Below are 24,064 nucleotides of genomic sequence, written 5' to 3'. Positions count from 1 at the left end.
GGTGGCAGGCGCGCAGAAGGTGTTTCGGCCCCGGGGCTCCTTCTAGATCTGGGTCGGGGGCAGAGGCCGGGAGGGCCGGGTCTCCCCGCCTCACCCGGCTGGGTGGTGCTCTGGAAGTTTGTACTCTTTGACCAGATTCTTCCAATTCCCCTCCCAACACCCCTCTGCGTACCTCCAATAACTACAAGCCCGATCTTTTTTTCTATGAACTTGTTTATTTTTGAAGTATAATTGACTACAGCACTCTGTTAGTTCCCCGGTGCACCGCATAGTGATTTGACATTTCTATACATTTCAAAATAAATCTGTCACCATGAAAGGTATTTCTTTGTTACTGACTATATTCTTCTACATTATTATTGACTGTATTGTTGATTATATTCTTAGTGTTCCATTTTAATAATTTTTATTGATGTTTTTCACCATGTATCTCTGTATTTTAGTGGTTGCTCTGGTGATTATAATATTCATATTTAGCTTTTCTCTGTCTGCTTGGAAATAAGACTGTGCCACGTCAAGGGGAACATAGAAGCCACACCACCACTTAGTGCTATGTCTTCATGCATCAGAAACTGCTTCAGACAGTGTTAGAAATTTTGCTTTCTGCTGTCATACATATATACATACAAAACAGTCTCGGGACTTCCCTGGTGGTCCAGTGGTTAGGACTCTGTGCTCCCAGTGCACGGGGCCTGGGTCTGATCCTTGATCGGGAAACTAGATCCCACCTGCTGCGATGAAGATGGAAGGTCCCAAGTGCCACAACTAAGACCTGGCACAGGTACATAATTACATAAAAATAAACATTTCTTAAAAGTAAATGAGAAGTATAAAAAGCTGACTGCTTTAGCCACTTCTTAAAAAAAAAATTAGGGACTCCCTGGCAGTCCCGTGATTAAGACAAGGGTTCTACCCCTGGTCAGGGAACTAAGATCCCACACATTGGATGGCACAGACCAAAAAACCATAAGTCTCATATTTACATAGTTATTTGCCATTTCTATTTCTCTTCCTTTATTCTTGAAATTTGTTTCCCTCTGGTATTTTTCTCTTTGAACCTGAAGAATTTCCTTTAGCCTTTCTTTCAGAGTGGGTCTGCTAGAGAGCTCCCTTCTTGCTCTAATGCAAATGGTACAGAAGGTGAGGATTCAGCGTAGCACTGCTGATCAGTGAGTGTCCAGGGTGCCTGGTCACTGCTAAATTGCCTTGTGTGACCGTCATGGTTAGTGTACTGGAATTGCCTGGTTTCAGTCACACGACATGCGCACCACACGGCAGACAGCTGCCCTGTCCTGGGCCAAACAGGCAGAGGCAGCTGAGCTGGGATGAGTGCTGTCTGATAGCCGCCTTTGCTCCTTCTGACTCAGTGGCCCACCTGTCTTCTTGAAATTTGTGCTCCCCTTCCCTTGTGATGGAGCAAAGTCCAGACACCAACCATATGCTTCCATGGGCGCCTGGTGACACGGGAGCCCTGTGCATCAGCTTTTCCAAAACCATCAGATATTTCTCTCTGATAGTACAGAATTAAATAGGAATTTAATAGAATTCAATGGAATTAAATAGGTGTCTTTCCCCCCTCATTAAAGAAATTTCAGGCTTTAGAAGAAGGCAGGGGAATACTCGGGGGTTTAGGGACCTCTTGAAATCATTTGAGGCCAGGCTGGCTTTTCAAAAATATTTAGTATTTATTTATCTATTTGGTATGTCGGGTCCTAGTTTCCACACGTGGGGTCTTCGTTGTGACTCTCTAGTTGCGGCTTGTTGGCCTAGTTGCTCCATGGCATGTGGGATCTTAGTTCCCCAACCAGGAATCGAACCTTTGTTCTCTGCATTGCAAGGCAGATCTTAACCACTGAACCACCAGGGAAGCACCAGGCATATGTATGCAGACCAAGATACACGACCTTCAGACACGCAGAAAGGTCCCCTTCTCAGGAAGGCCTTCCCCATTTGCCCCATTTCAGGCTGTGAGTTGATGATACCCCTGCTGCTCTGTTTCTCTCATGTTACTTATCACCGTTTAAGACAGGGTTTGCTTATTTGCCAGGTTTGTCTGTTCCGTTAGTTGCAGTGTCCTAAGTGCCTAGAATGGTGCATGCTCAGTAAATTTTTTTTTTTTTTTTTTTTTTTACCTTGCTGCACGGCTTGTAGGATCTTAGTTCCCTGACCAGAGATTGAACCCGGGCCCTCAGCAGTGAAAGCATGGAGTCCTAACCACTGGACTGCCAGGGAATTCCCTCAGTAAATAATTCTGGGATGAAAGAACACAGTTTTGCAACTTGCTTTTCTTCCTTTTTAAAAAGAAGTTGTCCCTGACATCCTCCCATGGTGTACATAACCACACCGGGCATCTCCTCTCTTTTCATGATCCCCCTGCTATCCTTGGGCTTCCCAGGTGGCGCTGGTGGTAAAGAACCTGCTTGCCAAGGCAGGAAACATAAGAGCCCCAGCTTCGATCCCTGGGTCAGGAAGATCCTCTGGAGGAGGGAATGGCGACCTACTCCAGTATTCTTGTCTGGAGAATCCCATGGACAGAGGAGCCTGGCAGGCTACAATCCCTGGGGTCACAAAGAGTCAGACACAACTGAAGTGACTTAGCACACATGCGCACTGCCATCCTAGCTTGGTCCTAAAGCTACAGAGTGTGCTGTTACTGCCTGCAAGTGATTTGAGGGAAGTGACATGCTCTGGGACCCTTGAGCTTTAGGATGCAGAAGCACGGGCCCCTGACGTGGCCTCTTCTGTGTGAAGGAAGGCCGTCTGATATGCTGACGCCCCGACACAGGCCTGTCCTTTCAGGTCTTATGCGGGTCATTATATGATAGTCCCTGGTGCCTCACACAGTAAAGAATCTGCCTTCAGTCGCAACCCACTCCAATATTCTTGCCTGGAGAATCCCCATGGACAGAGGAGCCTGGCGGACTACAGTCCATGGGGTCGCAAAGAGTCGGACACAACTGAGTGACTAAGCACAATCTGTTGAAGGAGGTTGTACAGGTCTCATGAGTCAGAAGCTGGCAGGTAACTGCTGAAAAGCAACCGTGCTATGGAACCTAAGACCCTGGAGAGCATCACAAGGCGTTGGCAGTGAAACCACCTCCTGGGAAAAGCGGGAGGCTCCAGCTCGTGCCTCGCCTTTGCTGCTTGCTGATAGGAAATGAACAAGTGCCTGCCAGGTGCCACTGCTGTGTGATGACACGGGGGTGCAGACCAGGTCCATCTCCTTTGCTGTGCTTTTTGCAGCACTCCAAACCCACCCGCCTGGATGCTGTCTATCTCTGGCTGATGGCTTGTGATTGGCCCCCAGCACATTTCTGCAGGGGAGCAGGGCTTCTTGTCAAAACCACCTGGGTTCCAGGGAGTAGAGAATTAAAACATCTAAGAGGAAAGAATACAGGGATTGTGTCTTGGAGAAAATGGGATGGTTTTGAATAAGTCTTTGTGTTTGGAAAGGGTGTTAAGAAGGAAAAAGGCATGTGTGCAAATTACTTTGGTCACCTCCTTTAAGAAGACCGCCTTGATGGTTCATCTAGTGGTTAAGAATCTGCCTATGGTACAGGTTCCATCCCTGGTCCAGGAATATTCCATATGCTGCAGGGCAATGAAGCCCATGTACCACAACCTCTGAGCCTGTGCTCTAGAGCCTGCGGGCTGCAGCGTCTGAAGCCCGTGCATCCTAGAGCCAGTGCTGCAGAGCCAGAGAAGCCCCCGCAACGAGAAGCCCGCACACCGCAGCCAGAGAGCGGCCGCCATTTGCCGCAGCCAGAGAAGGCTCATGTGCGGCCGCGGAGACCTGGCGCAGCCCAGAGTAAATACATAAATAATAAGAGCAAAGAAGATAATAGTAAATCTTAAAGAAAGATTTCAGACCACTGAAAGATTTTTAGAGGTTCCAAGGAGACAAAAATTATTATGAAATGAACACTTAACCACTGCTTGTTATACTCAACATATTTTAAAATTAAGTTCATTGGAGTGGAGTTGCTTTGCAATCTTACTTTATTTCTGCTGTACAGCACAGTGGATCAGTTATGTGTATACATATATCCCCTCTTTTTTAGATTTCTTTTCCGACTTAAGTCACCACAGAGCATTGGATAGAGTTCCCTGAGCTATACAATACGTTCTCATTAGTTATCTCTTTTATACATCAGTAGTGTGCATGTGTCAATCCTCAACATATTTATTTTCGACAAGGTGGTTGATGGTATTGTGTACATTATTTATATCCTCGCCCCCCCTACTTTGGATCTACTTCTATTACCTGTTAAGAAACTGGTGTTTAAAATTTCCATCTGTTTCTAGCTTTGGTTCCTTCAGTTCTTGTTTTGTTTGTTTTGAGGCTCTGTTGTTAGGCATGTGGATATTTATGACATGCCTTCCTGCTGAATTATCACTATGAGAAGTCTATCTTCTATCTCTAGAAGTCGAGAGACTTCTTCAGTATTCTTCAGCATTCTAATGTTTAAAGTATGCATGCTATGGGTTCTAACCAGTTACTTTTAAAAAATTGCAGCTTTACTTAAGAAAATGACAGTTTATTGAAATACAATTCACATACCATCAATTCACCCATTTAATATGTGTAATTCAGGGGTTTTTAGTATATTCACAGGGTTGTGCAACCATGGCCACAACAACTTTCAGAACATTTTCATCATCTCGAAAGAATCCCACATTAGCAATCATTCCCCGTTTCATTCAGACACCCCACCCCCATCAGCCCAGGGCAACCACTAATTTATTTTCTGTCTCTATACATTTGCCTCTTCTAGACATTTCATATACATGAAATCATACTATATGTGGTTTTTATGACTGGCTTCTTTCGCTTGGTATAATGTTCTCAAGAGTCCTAAGTATTATAGCATGTTTCAGTATTTTATCCAACCATTGTTTCTGTTTTCTTTAAAAAAATTAATAGACTTTCTTTTTTAGAGCACTTTTAGGTTTGCAGCAAAATTGAATAGACAGTGCAGAGAGTTCCCATATATTGGGTTAGCCAACAAGTTCGTTCATGCTTTTCTGTAATATCTTATGGAAAAACCCAAACAAACTTTTTAGCCAACCCAATACTTCTCCCACCCCATAGCTTCCACTATGGTTGTAGTTGACAAATCTGAATATTCTGTAATATCTTATGGAAAAACCCAAACAAACTTTTTAGCCAACCCAATACTTCTCCCACCCCATCCCTCACCACTGTGGTTGTAGTTGACAAATCTACATTGATACCATGATCACCCAGAGTCCAGAGTTTACACTAGGGCTCACTCCCTGTTTTACACCTTATGGGTTTTGGAAATGTGTAATAACATGTTTGCACCTTTACAGTATCGTGCAGAGACGTTTCAGTTCCTTAAATCCCCTGTGCTCTGTCTGTTCATCCATGCCTTGTCCCCACCCCCAGCAACCACTGATCTTTTTCACTGTCTCAACAGTGTTACTTTTTCCAGAATATCATATATTTGGAATTATATACTATGTGGCCTTTTTAGATTGTCTTATATTCAAAAGCAGACACATTACTTTGCCAACAAAGGTCCGTTTAGCCAAGGCTATGGTTTTTCCTGTGGTCATGTACGGATGTGAGAGTTGGACTGTGAAGAAGGCTGAGCACCGAAGAATTGATGCCTTTAAACTGTGGTGTTGGAGAAGACTCTTGAGAGTCCCTTGGACTGCAAGGAGATCCAACCAGTCCATTCTGAAGGAGATCAGCCCTGGGATTTCTTTGGAAGGAATGATGCTGAAGCTGAAGCTCCAGTACTTTGGCCACCTCATGCGAAGAGTTGACTCATTGGAAAAGACTCTGATGCTGGGAGGGATTGGGGGCAGGAGGAGAAGGGGACGACAGAGGATGAGATGGCTGGATGGTATCACTGACTCGCTGGACGTGAGTCTGGGTGAACTCCGGGAGTTGGTGTTGGACAGGGAGGCCTGGCGTGCTGCAACTCATGGGGTCGCAAAGAATCAGACACGACTGAGCGACTGAACTGAACTGAACTGAATGTGCATTTAAAGTTCTTCCAAGTCTTTTCACGTTTGCTAGCTCATTTTTTAAAAGTGATGGATAATATTCTGTTGTATGGATGTACTCCAGTTTATCTTTTTTTTGGCTATGCTGTGTGTCATACTGGATCTTGGTTCCCCAGCCAGGGATTGAACCCTTGCATCTTTGTCCCTTGCATCTGGAGCATGGAATCTGAACCACTGTACTGCCAGAGAAGTCTCTCTATTCACTTACTGGAGGGTATTTTGGTTATTAACAAGTTTTGGCAATTATGAATTGAGCTGCTCTAAACATTTGTGTGCAGGTGTTTTTGTGGACTTAACTTTTCATAATTTATTTGGAATTGATATTCTGCCACTTCACATGTAATATAGAAATCCTGCAAATGTGTACCCCCATCTCACCCACCTTGATAGTATAGATGTTACATGGATTACATCCACATATCTTACAAATTTGACAAGACAGTGGTTTTTTTCTTTAACTTTAGTTGTATTTTTTCCAAGTTTACAGCTTTTTTCTCTCATTTTAATCAGATATTTGGTTTTTTGGATTCTGTTTATTCCTTTCTAAAAATATAAATTTCCATCTGGCATAATTTCTCTTCAACTAAAGCATTTCTTTTAGCACAAGGCTATTTGCAGTTCTCTCAGTTTGTTTTTTTAATTGAAAATGCATTTGAGGACTTCCCTGGTGGTCTGTGCTCCCAATGCAGGGAGCCTGGGTTCCATCCCTGGTCAGGGAACTACATCTCACATGTCACAGCTAAGAGTTCACATGCCGCAAAGAAGACAAGATCACTTGAAGGATATTTTTGGTGTACAGAATTTTAGTTGGACAGAGTTTTCTTTTTGTTGTTGTTTTTAAGCATGTTAAAGATGAAGTTACACAGTCCTCTGGAGCCCATTATTTCTGAGAAGTCAACAATCATTTTGAATTATTGTGTCCTTATATGTGATGTGTTGTTTTTCTCTGGATGTTTTCAAGGTTTTCTCCTTATGTTGCTTTTCATCAGTTTGGCTCTGATGTGCCTGGGTGTAGTTTTATTAACTTTTATGCTAAATGGGGTTTACTAAGTTTCTTGAATCTGTACATTTTTGTTTTTCACCAAATTTGGGATAATCTTTGCCGTTTGTTCTTCAGTCTGTTTTTCTGCCTAATTCCCTCTCTTCTCCTCCTAGGATGTATGCTAGACTTCTGAAAATTATCTTTTTAATCCCTGAGGCTAATCTTTAAATAATTTCCTTTTCTCTATTCTTAAGATTGGATGATTTCTATTCATCTGTCTTCAAGTTCTCTGACTTTTTCCCTCTATCATATCCATTCTGCTATTAAGCCCTTAATTTGAATTTTAAAATTTCAGATATTACGGGTTTTTTTAGTTCTCAAATTTCCATTTGGCTGTTTTATTGTTTCTCTTTCTCTGCTGAGGTTTTCTATGTGTGCATTCATTAGGAGAATCTTTTCTTTCACATCCTTGAGTATAATTAAGCTGGCAAAGGATTCTAAGGCGGCTGATTCCAACATCTCACTCATTTTGAGGTTAATCTCTGGTTTTGACTTCTCTTACTCTGTCCTGGTTCTTCATTTTTGTGAGTGATTGTGGACTATGTCCTGGACATTGTGAAGGTGTATCATGGAGAGGGAAGTTTCTGTTATATTCCTCTGAAGAGTGTTCATTTGTGTTGTTTTAGTAGGCAGCTCTATTGGATTCATACTGAAAACTCTGCCTCTGGGCAGCAGCTCAAATCTCATTTCAGTTCTTTTATTCTTTTCGTTAAAAAGTATTTATTTATTTGGCTGTGTTGGTCTTAGTTGTGGCATGCAGGGTCTTTCACTTTGGCACGCACGCTAGGTTGCCCATGGCATGTGGGATCTAGTTCCCCGACCAGGGATTGAACCCAAGTCCCCTGCATCGGAAGGAGGACTCTTAACCCCTGGACCACCGAGGAAGTCCATCAGTTCTCTTATTCTTGACTTAGCTGCTTGGAGGTTGCTCCACACACGCATAGTTGGGTTGTCTGGTGAATTAGGTAGCATTTGCAGATTTGGGGGCTTTCTGTCTTTCCTTCTCTTTTTTGGGGGGATTCCTCACTCATTTTTCAGTTGCTGTGGTTGCCCCAAACTTGGCAAGCTATCAAAACTGTTTTTTTCTATCAAAGTTTTAGCCGCTCCACCTGGTGTGTGAGTGAACTGGAACAAATTGGCCTTCTTGGGAACCAAACAACATCTGTATTCATCTCAACCTGTGGTTTTGACTTAGGATGTTGTCAGCAAGCTGAACTATTAATATTCACAAGGCTGTAATAGCTTATAAAAGAATTAACTATAGAAATAAAAGCTGTAATAAATAACATTAACTTAGTGGGTATGTTTAGAGTAGAACAGGCACCAATGAAAAGAACATTAAGTTCCGGCATAAAACATCCAGCCCTTCTCCACCCAGGCACACACAATCTGGGGTGCACAGCCTGTGTTTTTCTTTAAAAGATTGAGGTCTCATCCTGGCTTTCCTCGTGACCCATGTTTTCGTGCGAACCCAGTTGGATTTACTTCAGGCCAGTTTGCACCGCCACTGAATCAGAGGGAAGCATCTTTGCCATGGGATGATTCTTTTTTTCAAAGTTGTCTCTAACTGGACTTCCCTGGTGGCACAGTGGATGAGAATCTGCCTGCCATTGCAGGGGAACCAGTTTGATTCCTAGTCCGGGAGGATCCCACATGCCGAGGGGCAACTAAGCCCACAAGCTGTAACTGCTGAAACCCGTGCTCTGCAACAGAAGCCCTGCACTGCAGTGAAGAGTAGCCCCCGATTGCCGTAAAGAGAAAGCCTGCGCGCGGCATCGGAACCCCAGCACAGCTATTGATTAGTTATATATAAAGTGTCTCTCATCGTAAAGGCAATGAGAAAATACCTTCCCTGTTGTTGCCCACAGGCCACCAGTTAGGGACACAGATGCTCAGAGAAGTCAGGACCCCCGTGGCCCATCAGCGCACGGCTCCCTTTAAAATGCCATTCCTCCAGCCTATGCCTTATATCACGCACTTCTTTTCCCAAAGTACTTCTGAGGCCAGTTTCTAGCATAGGGACTTCCCAGGTGGTCTAGTGGCTAAGACTCTGAGCTTCCAATACAGGCGGCCCAGGTTCGATCCCTGGTCAGGGAACTTGATCCCACATGCCGCAACTAAAGATCCTGAGTGCTGCAGTGAAGACTGAAGATCCCACGTGCCTCAACTAAGACCCAGCACAGCCAAATGAATAATTAAAAAATAATAATAATTAAAAAAAAAGAGATTCTAACATAAATCAAGGATGGGAGATAACATCCGACAGCAGGAAGGCACGTCAGGTCCCCGAGGCCCTCATCCTTCCATGCAGAAGTGGGGAGATGAGTCAGTGTGGGGCTGCCCTGTTTCAGGGGGCTCTTTTCAGAGGTGAAGTTGCTCATTTGCTGGGTCCCCAGGTTAACAGTGCACCAGGGGGGGCGCTTCCCAAACCTGCCGCCGAAGCTGTGAGGATCGACCAGAGGACTGGTTGAATTCCTCTGTGTCTCCTTCCTTTTCCCAGGACCTGCTCGTCCCCTGTTCATCTCTCCTGGGTGTAGATCTTTCCAGGAGGCCTGTTCCAGTCTTCTGAGGGAGCGTTTCCAGGCCTGGCTGAGTAAGCTCCACCCCAAAGGCCGTGGCTGGGCATGGAGGCCTCCTGATTCCCACAGAAGATCGTGGGCAGATGGTGTCTCTCTTGAGTTGTGCCAACCCAGCTGGAATAAAATCTCTGGAATCCACTTCAGTGTTTGATTAATAGGGTAAAGGAGCAGTCGGCCTTACAAACCCAGAGGATCACACATTACATTTTACATATCACATATTCTTCTGGTAGATTTTTTACTTGAGTGGGAAAGGGAGAAAAGAAAAGGCTTAAGGGCAGTGGCTTTGTGCATTCACTTTTCTGTGTCTGTTGGGCAGTCCCTCTTCTTTCTTTCTTTTTTTTAGGCTCTTTTGAGTAAATGTGATATGATCCAAAGTGTTTGGAAAAGAGAGACCAGGGCCCTCTGTTACATTACATTGGATTGTTTATTAATATATGTTCTTTTTCACTGTTCTGTCAGCTTTGATTCCATTTCTGATCCACATCATTTTCATCTTTGGCTATGTGTTTGTGGATGGCCATGTGTACAGTGAGCTGGGCTAGAGTCTTATAAATACTGTCATTTGTGTCCTGAGACTGACCTGGCTTTCAACATTTTCCACGTAGGCACATTTTTAAAAACATTTCAGTGCGTTGAGGACACTGTGAAGTTGGTTGGAAAGAATGACACAAATGTAGTTGAACAGGCAACTCTGGAGCTTTGAAGTGTCAGGGCGTTTCCCTATTGATGTTTAAGACAGGTCTGTTTGGCCGCCATGCACTGTGCACTGTACCTCTGGTTATGTAATTGGTTTGCTGCTAATGGTGCATAATGCACTTCTGCCAACGTTTGCTTGGATGTCAAAGAACAATTCATGTTGCCTTCTCTCCAGTCCAGAAAAAGAAGGGAAGAGAGAACGGGAGACTGAGCAGATGTTGACCCAGACTCTGTGTAAAGGCCAGAGGGAGCCAGGAGACAGTGTCTGTGGTGAGACTGGTTCCAGGGTTCTAGGTGTAAGAAGTGTGGCCCCTGAGGCCTGTGTCCCTGAGACCTCATTCCCTGGACTCCTGCTCAGTGATGAATGGAGCCCAAAGATGTGGTGATGGACCTGAGAGAACCAGGATGTCAGAGGATGAAGGTGCCTTGGGCCGTGAGGTTTGGCCTCCTTGTCTGATGTCTCAGGAAGCCCAGGCTCCAAGAGCTGAAGCACTTTAACTGAGGCCTCACAGCTGCTTTGTGACCAGGCCTACTAGCTGGGTCATCCCAAGAGTGGCAGCAGAACTCCTGAGGACCTTGTGCTTCGGACTTGAAAGGGCCTCTGTCCGATACACTGTAGATGTTTCCGTCATTGTATCTGCGGTCTTTCTTTGGTCCCACAGCTGAGCTACAGGGCCTGTTGGCCTCCAGGTGCAGCCCAGCAGGTGGCCCTGGTCTGGTGTGACTGTGTCCTTGTAAGAAAAGGAGATTAGGATCCAGACACATACACACAGGGACGCCCACATGAGGACACAGCAGGAAGGACAGACATCCCAGAAGAAACCAGCTCTGCCAGCAGCTTGATCCTGGACTTCTAGCCTCCAGGACTGTGAGAAAATACATTTCTGTTGTTTTAAGTCACCCAATGAATAGTACCTTGTTGTTTTGTTGTTGTTGTTGTTGTTTGGCATTTATCTTCTGACTTTATTATTTTGTTCATAGAAATTTTGACTTTTAAGCAAACTCCCCACACTTCCCACTCTTTTAAGGATGATGAAGAAGCTGTATTTCATTCTAGATGTTTCATAGATTACTTTTTTTTTTTTTTTTGGTTAAAATTTCTGATTCTTCTGGAATTTGCTGAAAAGAATGAGATGGGTATTCTTTTTTTTTTCTTTTTAATATGGCTAATCAATTTTTTGGATAGCATTTTCTTTCTTCCTTTTTTTTTGGTCAGTGCTGAGTTTTCATTGCTGCTAGTGGGCTTTCTCTAGTTGTGGTGAGGGGGGGCTCTGCTCTCTAGTTTCAGTGCCCAGGCTTCGCACTGTGGTGCCTTTTCTTGTTGAGGATTATGGGCTCTAGGGCACGCGGGCTCAGTAGTTGTGAAGCATGGGCTCAGTTGCCCTGTGACATGTGGAATCTTCCTAGATGAGGAACTGAACGCATGTCCCCTGCATCGTCAGGCGGATTCTTAACCACTGGACTACCAAGGAAGTCTCGCTATCTTAACTTCTAACACTGCAGGTTAATTTTTTCTTCTTTTGAACTTAATGCAAGTGGAATCTTGCAATATCTGCTTCTTCCATCATGTTTATAAGATCAGGGTTGTTATGTGGCTCATTCCTTTCCATGGCTTTACAGTTTCCCAGAATATGCCTCAAATTACTTATTTTTACTTTTGTTTGTTTGGTTTTGGCCACATGGCTTGAAGGACCCTAGTTTCTCCACCAGGGATTGAACCCACGTCCCCTGCAGTGGAAGCGCAGAGTCCTAACCACTGGACTACCAGGGAAGTCTCCACTTATATTTTTACTGTTGATGGATGTTTGGATTGCTTCTGGTTTAGGGTACAATGAATAATGTTGCTTAAGAAAGCATGTCTTTTGGTGCACAAATCTATGGTTTCTATTGAGTTGGAACCTCGGTGTCGAATTGCCATGTTGTAGGGTGGATATGTACTTAGCTTTGGAAGATAAAACTGAGCAGGTTTTTAGAGCTGTTGTGTCAGTTGTACCCCTACTAACAAGTTCTGAGCATTCCAGTTGCTCCACGTCTCTATCAAAGCTTGATATGATCAGTCTTTACATTTTAGCCAGTAATGTGGTATACTAACAAATCTTTCCCGCTGTCCCCCAAAGTCCTACTTTGAAGCATTTTCCAATGACTGTGGTGTAAATAGTCCTCCCAGAGCAGATTTTAACCTACTAACTTGATGCCATTGAGACAGAGGATGGAGCTGTGAATGGTCAGCATGAGCAGCTCCAGCTGCCTGGGTTTACCTGATTGGTACATCTTGAAAACCATCAAAGTCTAAGACAGGAAAAGAAGACAGTGGGGAGTCCATGGGGCTGTTCCTTGGTCACTGAGCTGTATACAGTGTACACAGTTATAAGCATCGGCAGGGGTTTCCCTGATAGAGGGTCTCACCTCGAGGCTAAGGAAGCACCACACACTTGGAGCGGCAGGAGATGTTCCCTTCCCAGCTTGCCTTCGCACTTGTCCACTCCATCCACGTTCTTCAGCCAACTGAGGAAATCTACCTCTGTACTTAAGTGTATGATACCAGGTCCTCATGTGTGAAATGGGTGATTGAATGGCACCTTTTGGGACCACCCTTTTCTGACTCTGATATTCTGTAACATTATTCTCAGATTGAGGGTCACAGGCAAAGTAGATTATCCTTGGGAAATCTGGACTGAATAACAAGGTTACAGAAATCACTCATAAAGCAGCCAATAAGAGTCCACGTGAGGAAGACAGCAAGGGTGGACCGTGACTGCCAGGCCTGCTCGGTGTTGAAAATTCAAGTTTATACTCATTGAGATAACGAGCTGTTACGTACTACGTTGGTATAATGGCCATCTACTATAACAAATGCAGCTAGGTGATAGATTTCTTTAAAAATTCATGGTACTGAACTGCCATATGACCCAGCAATCCCACTGCTGGGGATACACACTGAGGAAACCAGAACTGAAACAGACACACGTGCCCCAGTGTTCATCGCAGCACTGTTTACAATAGCTCGGACACAGAAGCAACCTACATGTCCATCAGCAGATGAATGGACAAGGAAGTTGTGGTACATATGCACGATGGAATATTACTTAGCTATAAGAAGGAGCACATTAGAGTCAGTTCTAATGAGGCAGATGAAACTGGAGCCTATTATACAGAGTGAAGTAAGTCAGAGAAACAGCAATACAGTATACTAATGCACATATATGGAATTTAGAAAGACGGTAATGACGATCCTATATGCAAGGCAGCAAAAGAGACACAGATTAAACAACAGACTTTTGAACTATGTGGGGAAAGGTGAGGGTGGGATGATTTGAGAGAATAGCATTGACACATGTGCATTACCATATGTAAAATAGATGACCAGATCAAGTTTGCTGCATGAAGCAGGGCACTCAAAGCCAGTGCTCTGGGACAACCTAGAGGGATGGGGTGGGGAGGGAGGTGGGATTGGGGTTCAGGATGGGAGGACACATATGCACCCATGGCTGATTCATGTCTATGTATGGCAAAAACCACCACAATATTGTAAATCCTGCAATTAAAATAATTTTTTTTTAAACCTTGAAAAAAGTCATCATGTTGAGGGAGATTGGGCAGCAATGATTAAACTGGATAAACCCCAAATTATTTTGGGGGTCTTTAGAATCAGAAGTCTGTTTTAGCAAATGCCCTTCCATTGCACTCACTGTGGTTCCTTCAGAAGGAAAATTTATCACTGCTTATACCATGCAACTGCTGTTTAATATTTGGGTAGAAGTGCAGAAAGTTAAATTTAGAAATTCTAGTATAGGGAATTCCCTGACAGTCTAGCAGTTAGGACTCTGTGCTTCCATTGCAGAGGGATCAGGTTCTATCCCTGGTCAGGGACCTAAGATCTCACAAGCCGTGAAGTGCAGACAAAATTAAATTAAATTAAATGGACCACACTGCCTTAAATGAAAAAATTCTACTGTAAAAAAGACTCCAGTATGTGTGTGTCTTTGTATGCTATGTAAGTTTTTGTTGAAATCTGGACGTTCTGATTCTCCCACACCTCAGACATTAATGATTTTTATTAGTCGAGGACTACAGTTGTCTTTGTGACTTTTCGAAGCTATTTTTGCAAAGTGTGTTCTTTGTTGTGCGTGGTGACTGACGTTTCCATTCTGCGATGTCTGCAGCCAGTCAGTGACCTGACAAACGCCTCCCCTGCAGTCTTCCTGCTCGTCTTAGCCTTCTCCTAGATGCTCTGAGGGCTTCCCCTGTGGCTCTGTGATAAAGAACCCGCCTGCCAATGCAGGAGATGCAGGCTCCCTGAGTCAGGAAGATCCCCTGGAGAGGGAAATGGCAACCCACTCTAGTATTCTTGCCGGTAAAATCCCATGGGCAGAAGAGCCTGGCAGACTACAGTCCATGGGGTCACAAAGAGTCAGATATGACTGAGGGACTAAACAGCAATAACAGAGATGCTCTGAGGGAAGCTACTGCAGCCCAAGGAAGCTGACCCCAAGGCCAGAATCTGCTCCACGTCCTCAGTCACCAACAAAACACACAATTCCAGATTTTGGGTGACATGGTCCAGATTGCCCGCTCTTGTTCCAGCCAAAGGACTCTGGGCTGCTGTCCTCATGGCTCTGGTCCCCACGGCGTCGAGGGTAGTGACTGGCTCCTGCTCACCGCTCTCTTACAGAGATCAACAGCCTGTTTTCACCACCTTGCTGTGTCTGATCTGGTTCTAGAGTTTCAAATAGTTCCTTCCAGTCCCTCTTTACGGCTCAGTTTTGCTCTGGTGGAGTTTCCTCCCCTGCCACTTTGCATGACATCACCGTTCCCCCCTGTTTCTCATTTAAACATTTTTTTGGCCTCGCAGTGTGGCATGTGCCCCCTGCATTAGGAGTCTTCACCCCTGGGCCACCAGGGGAGTCCCCCCGCACCAGCTGTTTTTACTCATACATTGATGATCTGTAGCCTATCAGCTCTGACACTAGGGATTCAAAATTGTAGTATTCCAGTTCCGTCATTTCTTCTACACTGTTACTGGCTACTTTTAGTAAAGAAGAGAAACTATTGCTTTCTTTATGGTAGAATTTGCTAGTTTAATTTAAGGTAGAAGCTGATATTGATACTGAGAGTAAGGTTTTCTGTATTTGCATACATATAGTGATACACATAGAAAAGCTCATTTTTATATGTAGAACCTTATGTGGATAACCTCATGTATGCTGCTGCTGCTGCTAAGTCACCTCAGTTGTGTCTGACTCTGTGTGACTCCATAGATGGCAGCCCACCAGGCTGCCCCGTCCCTGGGATTCTCCAGGCAAGAACACTGGAGTGGGTTGCCATTTCCTTCTCCAGTGCATGAAAGTGAAAAGTGAAAGTGAAGTCGCTCAGTCGTGTCCAACTCTTAGCAGCCCCATGGATTGCAGCCTACCAGGCTCCTCCGTCCATGGGATTTTCCAGGCAAGATATATATCAACTAATTATGTAGATGTTTTATAACCACTGGGAGTATGGCTATAATCCCAGCATGAATATAAGTACATGTGATTATAAAAATCTTTAGGGAGACTTCCCTGGTGGTCCAGTGGCTAAGACTCTCTGCTCCCAAGTCCAGGGTGCCTGAGTTAGATCCCTGGTCAGGGAACCAGATCCCAAATGCTGCAACTAAAAATTCCCATGTGCCACAACTAATACCTGGTGCAGCCAAATAAATTAAAAAAAAAAATCTTTTGAAAGTGCGAAGTTTTTGCCCAGTCTAAATAACTACTTTGTAGGAAGAGCAAAGACTATGTTACTCGCCAATTAAATGATGCATCAGCTTTTTTTATATTGTTGGGATTGGAAAATCCCTTTGATAAAAGTGATGGCCTCTCAAGCTTTATCGCTGAGATAGGGCTGACCTTGGCAAAGTAAGTGAATAGTATATGTTTTGAAAAATAAGAAAAAAAGCCATGAAAACAGCTAATGCAGAGATTAATCCTTAAAGCTCAGAACTGCTGAAGTGTGAAGTTTGATTACCAATCCCAAGGCTATTTGACATGGTGCCCAGACCTGCTTTTCTGGAACCCAAGGCTGGGCTTCAATATTTAATCAGAGTTGTAACATCTCTCCAGATATAGAACATGCCATCTAGAATGCGACCTTGGTGCTGCTTGTTCTGGGTTGGCACACTTTTACAGGATTTTTTGGGGGACCTTGTTTGGAGTTGTTCTGGGTTGCAATGCTCTGGTTCCACACAGCACACCCAGCTGCTTGTGAGAGGCCATAGTCCTTCTCCCTGTCTTGATACCCAGCAGATTTCCAGGGCCACGGATTAAATTCCTTCATCGCTGTGCTCCAGTTAAATGCAAACCTACACCTTCCCTCATGGCCTCCAGAGGGCTGCGTGGTCCTGCAGAGTGCTGGTCAACCACTGTTTCTTAACCAGTGTTCAGTTTGTTTGAGGGCAGGTTTTTCTCCCCAGGATGAAAACAGGGTTTTTGCCTCACCTGGTAGCAAAGTTTATGCTCCAATTTTAAATAAAGGTTTATAGCATTCAAATTACTGAGAATCTACAGATTCCAACTTCAAAATAATCAAACCGGAATAAGCCAATGGCTCCTCTTTATCTGGAATGTTGAATGTGGCTGGGCTTTCTAGTGATTTCCATGCGCGGACCTTTATGTATTTGTAGAATCTAGAAAGGATTAAATAATTTAGCTTGGGTGAAGAGAGAAACTGAAGAGGGCCTTGGACGTTCTATTATTTATAAGGATCACTTGGCTGTGAGGCCTGCACTTCACAGGTGAGTAGGCCTAGGTGCCAAGGGTGGGACAGTGCAGGGCACCGGACCCCGCCTGAGGGTCCCCTTTGTCTCCCTTCCAGGGTCCTGCGTGGGGATTCTAGGGGACAGCGTTCTTTGACCCCATTCACAGGCTGGGGAGTCTGAACAGAGTCGGAGTAATATACTCCTGGCTCCCTGCTGGGAGGGACAGGGTAAAGCCCTTCTCACCTCCTTGTTCTGTGTTTGGGTTGATCCCTTTTCCCCATCAGGAGGGAGGGAGGGGAAACATTTCTGGAAACAGGATTTGAGCAACTGGGAACCTGGGGACCCGTGTGCAGGATGGTGATTCTGCTGTCCTTTGTGGTGTGATGAGCACAGTAGAAAAGATGTCATAGTTCCAAGGTGTTTAGAGTGTCCAGTGACTTGTCCTGCCCTTTTCTAGGACTCTCGAGTCTTGGGGAGGCCAGGGACATCAGCGTGGTTGATGAGCCCTGGCATATATCCCAGGTGGAGGCACCCTTTCAGTTTTTCCAAACCTTCCTGCCCCATCTCAGCGCTGAGGTTTGCCATGTTGAATCTTGGCTGAAAAAAGACCCCCATCCTGGGGTAGAAGGATGGCTCCTGTGACCCGAAGCAGTGACTCCTTTCTCCCAATAGTTTTCCCAGCGTTTTGAAATCAGTATTGTGCTGTGCTTAAGTCACTTCAGTTGTGTCTAACTCTTTGCGACCCCTTGGACAGTATATAGCATGCCAGGCTCCTCTGTCCATGAGGATTCTCCAGGCAAGAATGCTGGAGTGGGTAGCCATTTCCTTCTCCAGGGGATCTTCCCAACCCAGGGATCCAGCACACATCTCATAATTACATCTCCTGCATTGGCAGGCAGGTTCTTTACCGCTAGCATCACCTGGGAAGCCTAAAGCCAGCATAAGGAGCTGGGGCAGCGGCAACCCACAAAGCGAGGAAGTGGGGAGGCATCACCAGGGACCCAGCTGACCCTCCCGGCCCGTGGCGAGGACAGTCGATTGCCCATGCTCGGTCCCTCGAGGGGCGCAGCACGCCGCAGGGGCGTGGAGGGACGAAGGGGTGTCCCCCATCACGGGTCCCCTCCCCAGCGGCCGGGGAGCAGGTCCGGGACGCCAGCCAGTCTGGCCCTTATCTTGGATGGAGGTTAGGAAGTGTCCTAGCAAAGGGCACCTGAAGGGTCTTTTGTGCCTGACCTGTAGGATGCTGGTCTGAATCACCAATGGCGTATGCCTGGATGGCCGAAGACAAAGCACCTTCTCTGTTGGGTCAGGGTCTCAGTTTCCTAGGGATGAGGGAAAGGAGAGGAAAAGAAGTGTTTCTGAATGGCCAGGACTCAACTGTGATGTGCAAAGCTGGCATGACCGGGGTGACAGTGGGCCAAGGGTGGGGGCCCTCGCCCCTGAATCAGCCCGTGAGTGGAATTGGGAGGGGGCTACGGTCCAGCGAGCCCCCTCAGGATAGGGCTGGCTCATCACTTCTCTTGAGAGGGCTTTTGGTGCCCTCTGACCTCCAGCCCCACACCTGAGTTCTGCCCAAGACTGGAATCCTAGGGCAGGAGTGCCAGGCACCCAGCAGGTCCTATGTGTAAGTGCATAGAGAAAAACACAGAGTGAATATTTGCCAAAATAGTAATAATGATATTTTTTTAGGTGATGAAATTTTGGATGACTTTGGTCCTCTTTATACTTACCTGTTTTTTTCCTGATTATTCTGTATTAGGTACTTTTTTTTTTTTTTTTTAACAGAACAAAGTAATTCTGGTTTTTCAAGCCAGTAGAGGATGGATTCCCTGCAAACACGTCTCTAGCCTCACTGACTTCCTCCAGCCTTGCGCACCCTGAGCAGACCCTGGTGCCCACACCCCAGCTCTTACCCTGCCCTGGACCACACTGCCTGGCGCCCCAGGGCAGTGGAGGGAGGCGAGGGCCAGTCCAACGGCGCGGCGTCTTCCTGTCCCGCACGTGGCCTGCGATGGGATGGACAAAGAGGAAGAGAACCACTACGTTTCGCAACTTAGGGACGTCTACAGCAGCTGTGACACCACGGGGACAGGCTTCTTGGACCGGGAGGAGCTGACCCAGCTCTGCCTGAAGCTCCATCTGGAAAAACAGCTGCCTGTCCTCCTGCACACACTTCTCGGAAACAACCAGTTTGCCAGGGTGGGTACTGGACTTCATTCTCACAGAGAAAAGCATGGAGAGCCCGTGGTGACAGCTATGGGCGTCTGAGAAACACCAGTTGACTAGAGATACTCATCAAAGGAAAGTTAGGAGGAAATGGGATGCTATTTTTCCTTTTATGGAACTCTTGTGTTGTAGAAAGGGGTTTCTTAAGATTGCCCTTTTTTAAGCGTAGTAACTTCCAGAGATTTGTTTTTGTTCCGTTTTTCCAGAAAGATGTTTAACGGCTGATTTGTCCGGGGAGTGGAAGGTTGTTATGGATGGTTCACAAAGCACAGTGGTCTGTGTACAGCTCACGTGCTGGGTCATTCAGAGGCAGCTTCGAAGTACCTCGAAGGCAGATTGTCTCATAAAATTGCCCAGTGTGAAATTTGTCCAGCAGCTGGACAAAACATCACGCGTTGCTGTTGCAGGAACGAAGGCTTCCTGCCTTCAGAGGTGCCCTCTGAGTGTATCTGTCCCAGATAGGAAGAAAGTGTGCATGGAGTTCTTTTCTCTAGGAAGTTCAAGGTCGCCTAGAAAGGTCATCTGAAGCCTGGAGCACGCCTTGCTTTCCTGAGGGGAACACTGAGAAGCTTCTTGGTGTTCTGTTTCTTAAATGTGTCCAGATGTAACATATTCATTTTATGCTTGTAATAATGAATTTTTTTTTTTTTTTTTTTGCTGCCCTCTGTCGTTGCTGCATGTAGGCTTTCTCCAGTTGCAGCAAGTAGGGGCTGTTCTTCGTTCCTCATTGCAGTGGCTTCTGTTGCAGAGCCTCAGCTTGAGAGTACAGGCTCAGTAGTTGTGGTGCTTGGGCTTAGTTGCCCCACAGCATGAGGGATCTACCTAGACCAGGGATCGAACCCCATGTCCATTCCGTTGGCAGGCGGATTCTTAACCACGAGACCACCAGGGAAGTACGCATGTTCATTTTAAAACCAGAGCCTGGGAATTCCCTAGTGGTCCAGTAGTTAGGAATCTGGGCCCGGGTTCAATCCCTGGCTTGGAAATTGAGATCCCACAGACTGAAAAAAAAAAAAAAAACAAATAAAAAAGCAGTGCCTATAATTACAGGCCCTTCATCTTACCTTTGAAGGAAGAGTATTTTTCCCCCCACAGAACTTAGTAAAACTGGTCTCATTTTGAATGAGAAAAAAAATTCCAGCCTGAGTTGGTTCTTGAAGAACAACCTAAAACCCCTCTCTGCTGGCCCCGGGGGAGCTTCTAGGCGAATCTGACTCCTGTTACTCCCCCAGAGCCCGGGTGGTCAGTGCTGTCAGCAGAGCTGCTCCTGAGGCGAGGAGGACTCTGCCTCACACGCCCACCTTACCCTGCTCGGTCACCTTCCCCTCTACTGCTTTTTCTTTATGGACTTAAGGCTCAGGTGTGGGAACTTCCCTCATGGTCCAGCGGTTAAGACTCCGTGCTTCCACTGCAGGGGGAACTTGTTCCATCCCTGGCTGGTGAACTAAGATGCCACATGCCATTCGTGGTGTGGCCAGGAAAAAAATCAGGTGTGATTTTGATCGCTCATGTCCTAGCCCCTCTTGATATCACCTGGAATTGCATTCAAGGGCTAGGTGAGCAAAAGGCACATTTGTGAAAATCACCACTGGATAAAACAGCATAAACAGGTTATCTGGTTTCCTTGATGTTTTTTATCCTGGCCCCTCCTCCTTTTGTGAGCTGTGATGGGAGAGGACACAGAAACACAGTCAAATGGTATCAGATAAAACAGCAGCACACTCAGCCATCAGATTCCCTCCTGCTTTCTTTTTTGTTGTTGTTAACGCTACACAGCTTGTGGGATCTTAGTTCCCCAACGAGGGGTTGAACCTGGGCTCTTGGCTGTGAGAGTGCAGAGTCCTAACCACTGAACCACCAGAGAATTCCCAAATCCCCTCCTGTTTGATGGCTCAGAAGAAAGCTGATAAGTATTATCAAAGATGCAATAGAAATCTGAGATTGGATCAGACAAAATGTCCGTTTCATTCCGCTCCCATGTAGTCAACAAGGTGTTTTTTTAAAATATTTATTTATTTATTTCGCTGCACCAGTCTTCCCTGTGACATGTGGGATCTTTAGGTGGGGCATTCAAACTCTTAGCTGCGGCATGTGAGATCTAGTTCCCTGACCAGCGGTGGAGCTGGGTCCCCTGCATTGGGAGCTTGGAGTCTTAGTCACTGGACTACCAGGGAAGTCCCTCAACAAGTATTTTTGAGCACTTATTATGTGCTAGGCAACATCTAGAAGGTAGGAGTGTAAAATGAAAGCAATATAATATCTCTGTGAGATGAAAGCTATGCAAGAATATTCTTTCTAGTATTGATCCACATGGCAAAAGTCTGGACACAGCCTTTTCAGTATGAGCTTAGTTAAGGTCCATATAGTCAAGGCAGTGGTTTTTCCAGCAGTCATGTATGGATGTGAGAGTTGAATCATAAAGAAGGCTGAGTGCCAAAGAATTGATGCTTTTGAATTGTGGTGCTGGAGAAGATTTTTGAATCAAAAGGAGATCAAACCAGTCAATCCTAAAGGAAATCAACCTGGAATATTCATTGGAAGGACTGATGCTGAAGCTGAAGCTCCAGTACTCTGGCTACCGATGGGAAGAGCCAACTCATTGGAAAAGACTCGGATGCTGGGAAAGATTAAGGGTGGGGAGGAGAAGGGGACAACAAAGAATGAGATGGTTGGATGGCATCACCAACATGACATGAACTCGGGCAAACTCTGAGAGATGGTGAGGGACAAGGGAAGCCTGGTGTATTGCAGTCCATGGGGTCGCAAAAATTTGGACATGACTTGTGACTGAACAACAATACATTAATAGATCCACCTGATGAAATTGATGCATCATCCTAAAAAAGAGAGAAGAGGCTTCAGACTTTGTCATATTAGCAGTTTAGCAAATTCACACCCACCTTCCAGTGAGGGCTACTAGAATGGTAAGTCCATACAGCACAGGGAAGAGTAGCCCCCACTCGCCACAAATGGAGAAAGCCTGCATGCAGCAAGAAGACCCAGCACAGCCAAAAGTAAATCAATAGAACTTTTTTTTTTTTTTAAAGTAGAAGGGTGAAAGAATGTCTCCTTGAGAAGGTGAATTCTGCTCAGTTTTGAAAGGATATAGAGACCAACACATCTGATAGACATTTGTTGAGTATTTACAATGTGTTAGCTAGTTGGGGATCCAGAAGATAAACACACATATGAGCAGTCCACCTTCAAGTCTGATACGTGTGTAACCCAGGTAGAGACGTTCCACAGCCAACAGCTGCGTTTAGTGCTCAGAGGCAGCAATAGAAATGTGCTCATTCGAGTTCTGTGCCAGGTGTGGGGAGCATGCTTGGACCTACAGCCCCAGGCCTGCTTTTCTAGCACATTCCGGTGACATTTTGACCTACAAGTATCTCTTGTGTTGATTTCTTTCTGTGTGACTTCAGGTGAAGCACAGGTAGAGAAAAGAGTTGGGAAGTGTGCAGCTCAGTGAACATCCGTTCCAAGCATACCTGGGCCCCCAGCATCCTGCATCCCTCCTCAGGTGCCCCTGTAGTCCCTCTGGCCATCTTGATGAGAAGAGCATAGATTTGTTTGCCTGTTTCTGAACTATATACAGGTGGATGTATACAGCACATGCTCAGTGCATCCTCTGGTTCTTTCACTCAGTATCATGTCTGCAATCTATATTCAGATAGTGTCGGTCAGTGTCAATATGTTGTCTCTGTCAGTGTTTTATTTTCCCCCTGTTGTCGTCTTTCATTGTCTGACTGAATCACAGTTTATTTACCCATTTTCTTTAGGCACATCTGGATCATTTCCAATATTCTTTTAATAAATTATGTTTTTGCTGAAAAAAGAATCAAAGTGAAATTAAAACATTTCAGACAATCACACTAAAAGAGCTTAGCACCAGCATACTTAAGAAAACACACAAGTCTCAAAGATCTATTTCAAATAGATGGAGAACTATCCCAGGCAGAAGGTTGGAAATGAAGGAAGAAATGAAAAACAAGGTGGCAAATATTTGAATAATTCTAAATGAACACTGACTATATAAAACAAAAATATCTTGTAAGGAGTTAAAATAAATGATAACAAAGGCACAAAAGTATCAGACAGGCTTTGTGTTGTCCCTGAAGAGGGTAAAACTGGTTAATATGAAAGCTTCAAGCTCCATAAGAAAGCTAGTCTCTAGGGTAAAAAGCATTACTGAACTGAAGAGGGTCGGCATTGTATAGTGACAAAAGATTCAATTTACCGAGAGGATATGAATGTATATTCTGTGACTCAGCAATCCCATTCTTAGGTGCGTATACTCCAGAGAAACTCTTGGGACATATATGTGACTGTTCAGAGCTTTTTTTTGCCCCCAGTGTAGGGGCGGGGGATTTAATCAGGAAAGGAACCTTGGTGGAGGACTAGCCTACATGCTGGCATGTTCTCTTCCGTGGTGGGTAGTGAAGGCATGGATATTTCTTTGTGTGTTAATGTTTGTGGTCATCAGACACGTCTTTTCTGCACCTTTTTTCTAATTATGTTATCTAACTTCCTTTTATGGAGTTGTTAATAGTGTTTTTTGGTGAAGGGCTTATGACTCACTCTTTTTTTAAAATTTAAATTTATGTATTTTAATTGGAGGCTAATTACTTTACAATATTGTATTGGTTTTGCCACACATCAACATAAATCCGCCACGGGTATACACGTGTTCCCCATCCTGAACCCCCCTCCCACCTCCCTCCCCGTACCATCCCTCTGGGTCATCCCAATGCC

The 24,064-nt window shown here is 45.1% G+C and overlaps 1 protein-coding gene across 1 annotated transcript in view; it reads left to right on the top strand.

Annotated features, from left to right (window-relative positions):
• Positions 1-24,064, top strand: part of LOC104998732 (ninein-like protein) — a 51,819-nt gene that overhangs the window by 18,644 nt on the left and 9,111 nt on the right. The window contains exon 2 of the mRNA XM_010854064.1: positions 18,872-19,285. Within this exon, the coding sequence (XP_010852366.1) occupies positions 19,103-19,285 (183 nt within the window). The 5' untranslated portion in view covers positions 18,872-19,102. The remainder of the gene's footprint in view (positions 1-18,871; positions 19,286-24,064) is intronic.

This window comes from Bison bison, unplaced genomic scaffold (assembly GCF_000754665.1).
Source record: "Bison bison bison isolate TAMUID 2011002044 unplaced genomic scaffold, Bison_UMD1.0 scf7180017864335, whole genome shotgun sequence".
Classification (NCBI taxonomy): Eukaryota; Metazoa; Chordata; class Mammalia; order Artiodactyla; family Bovidae; genus Bison; species Bison bison.
This window is presented reverse-complemented; position numbering and strand designations above follow the sequence as displayed.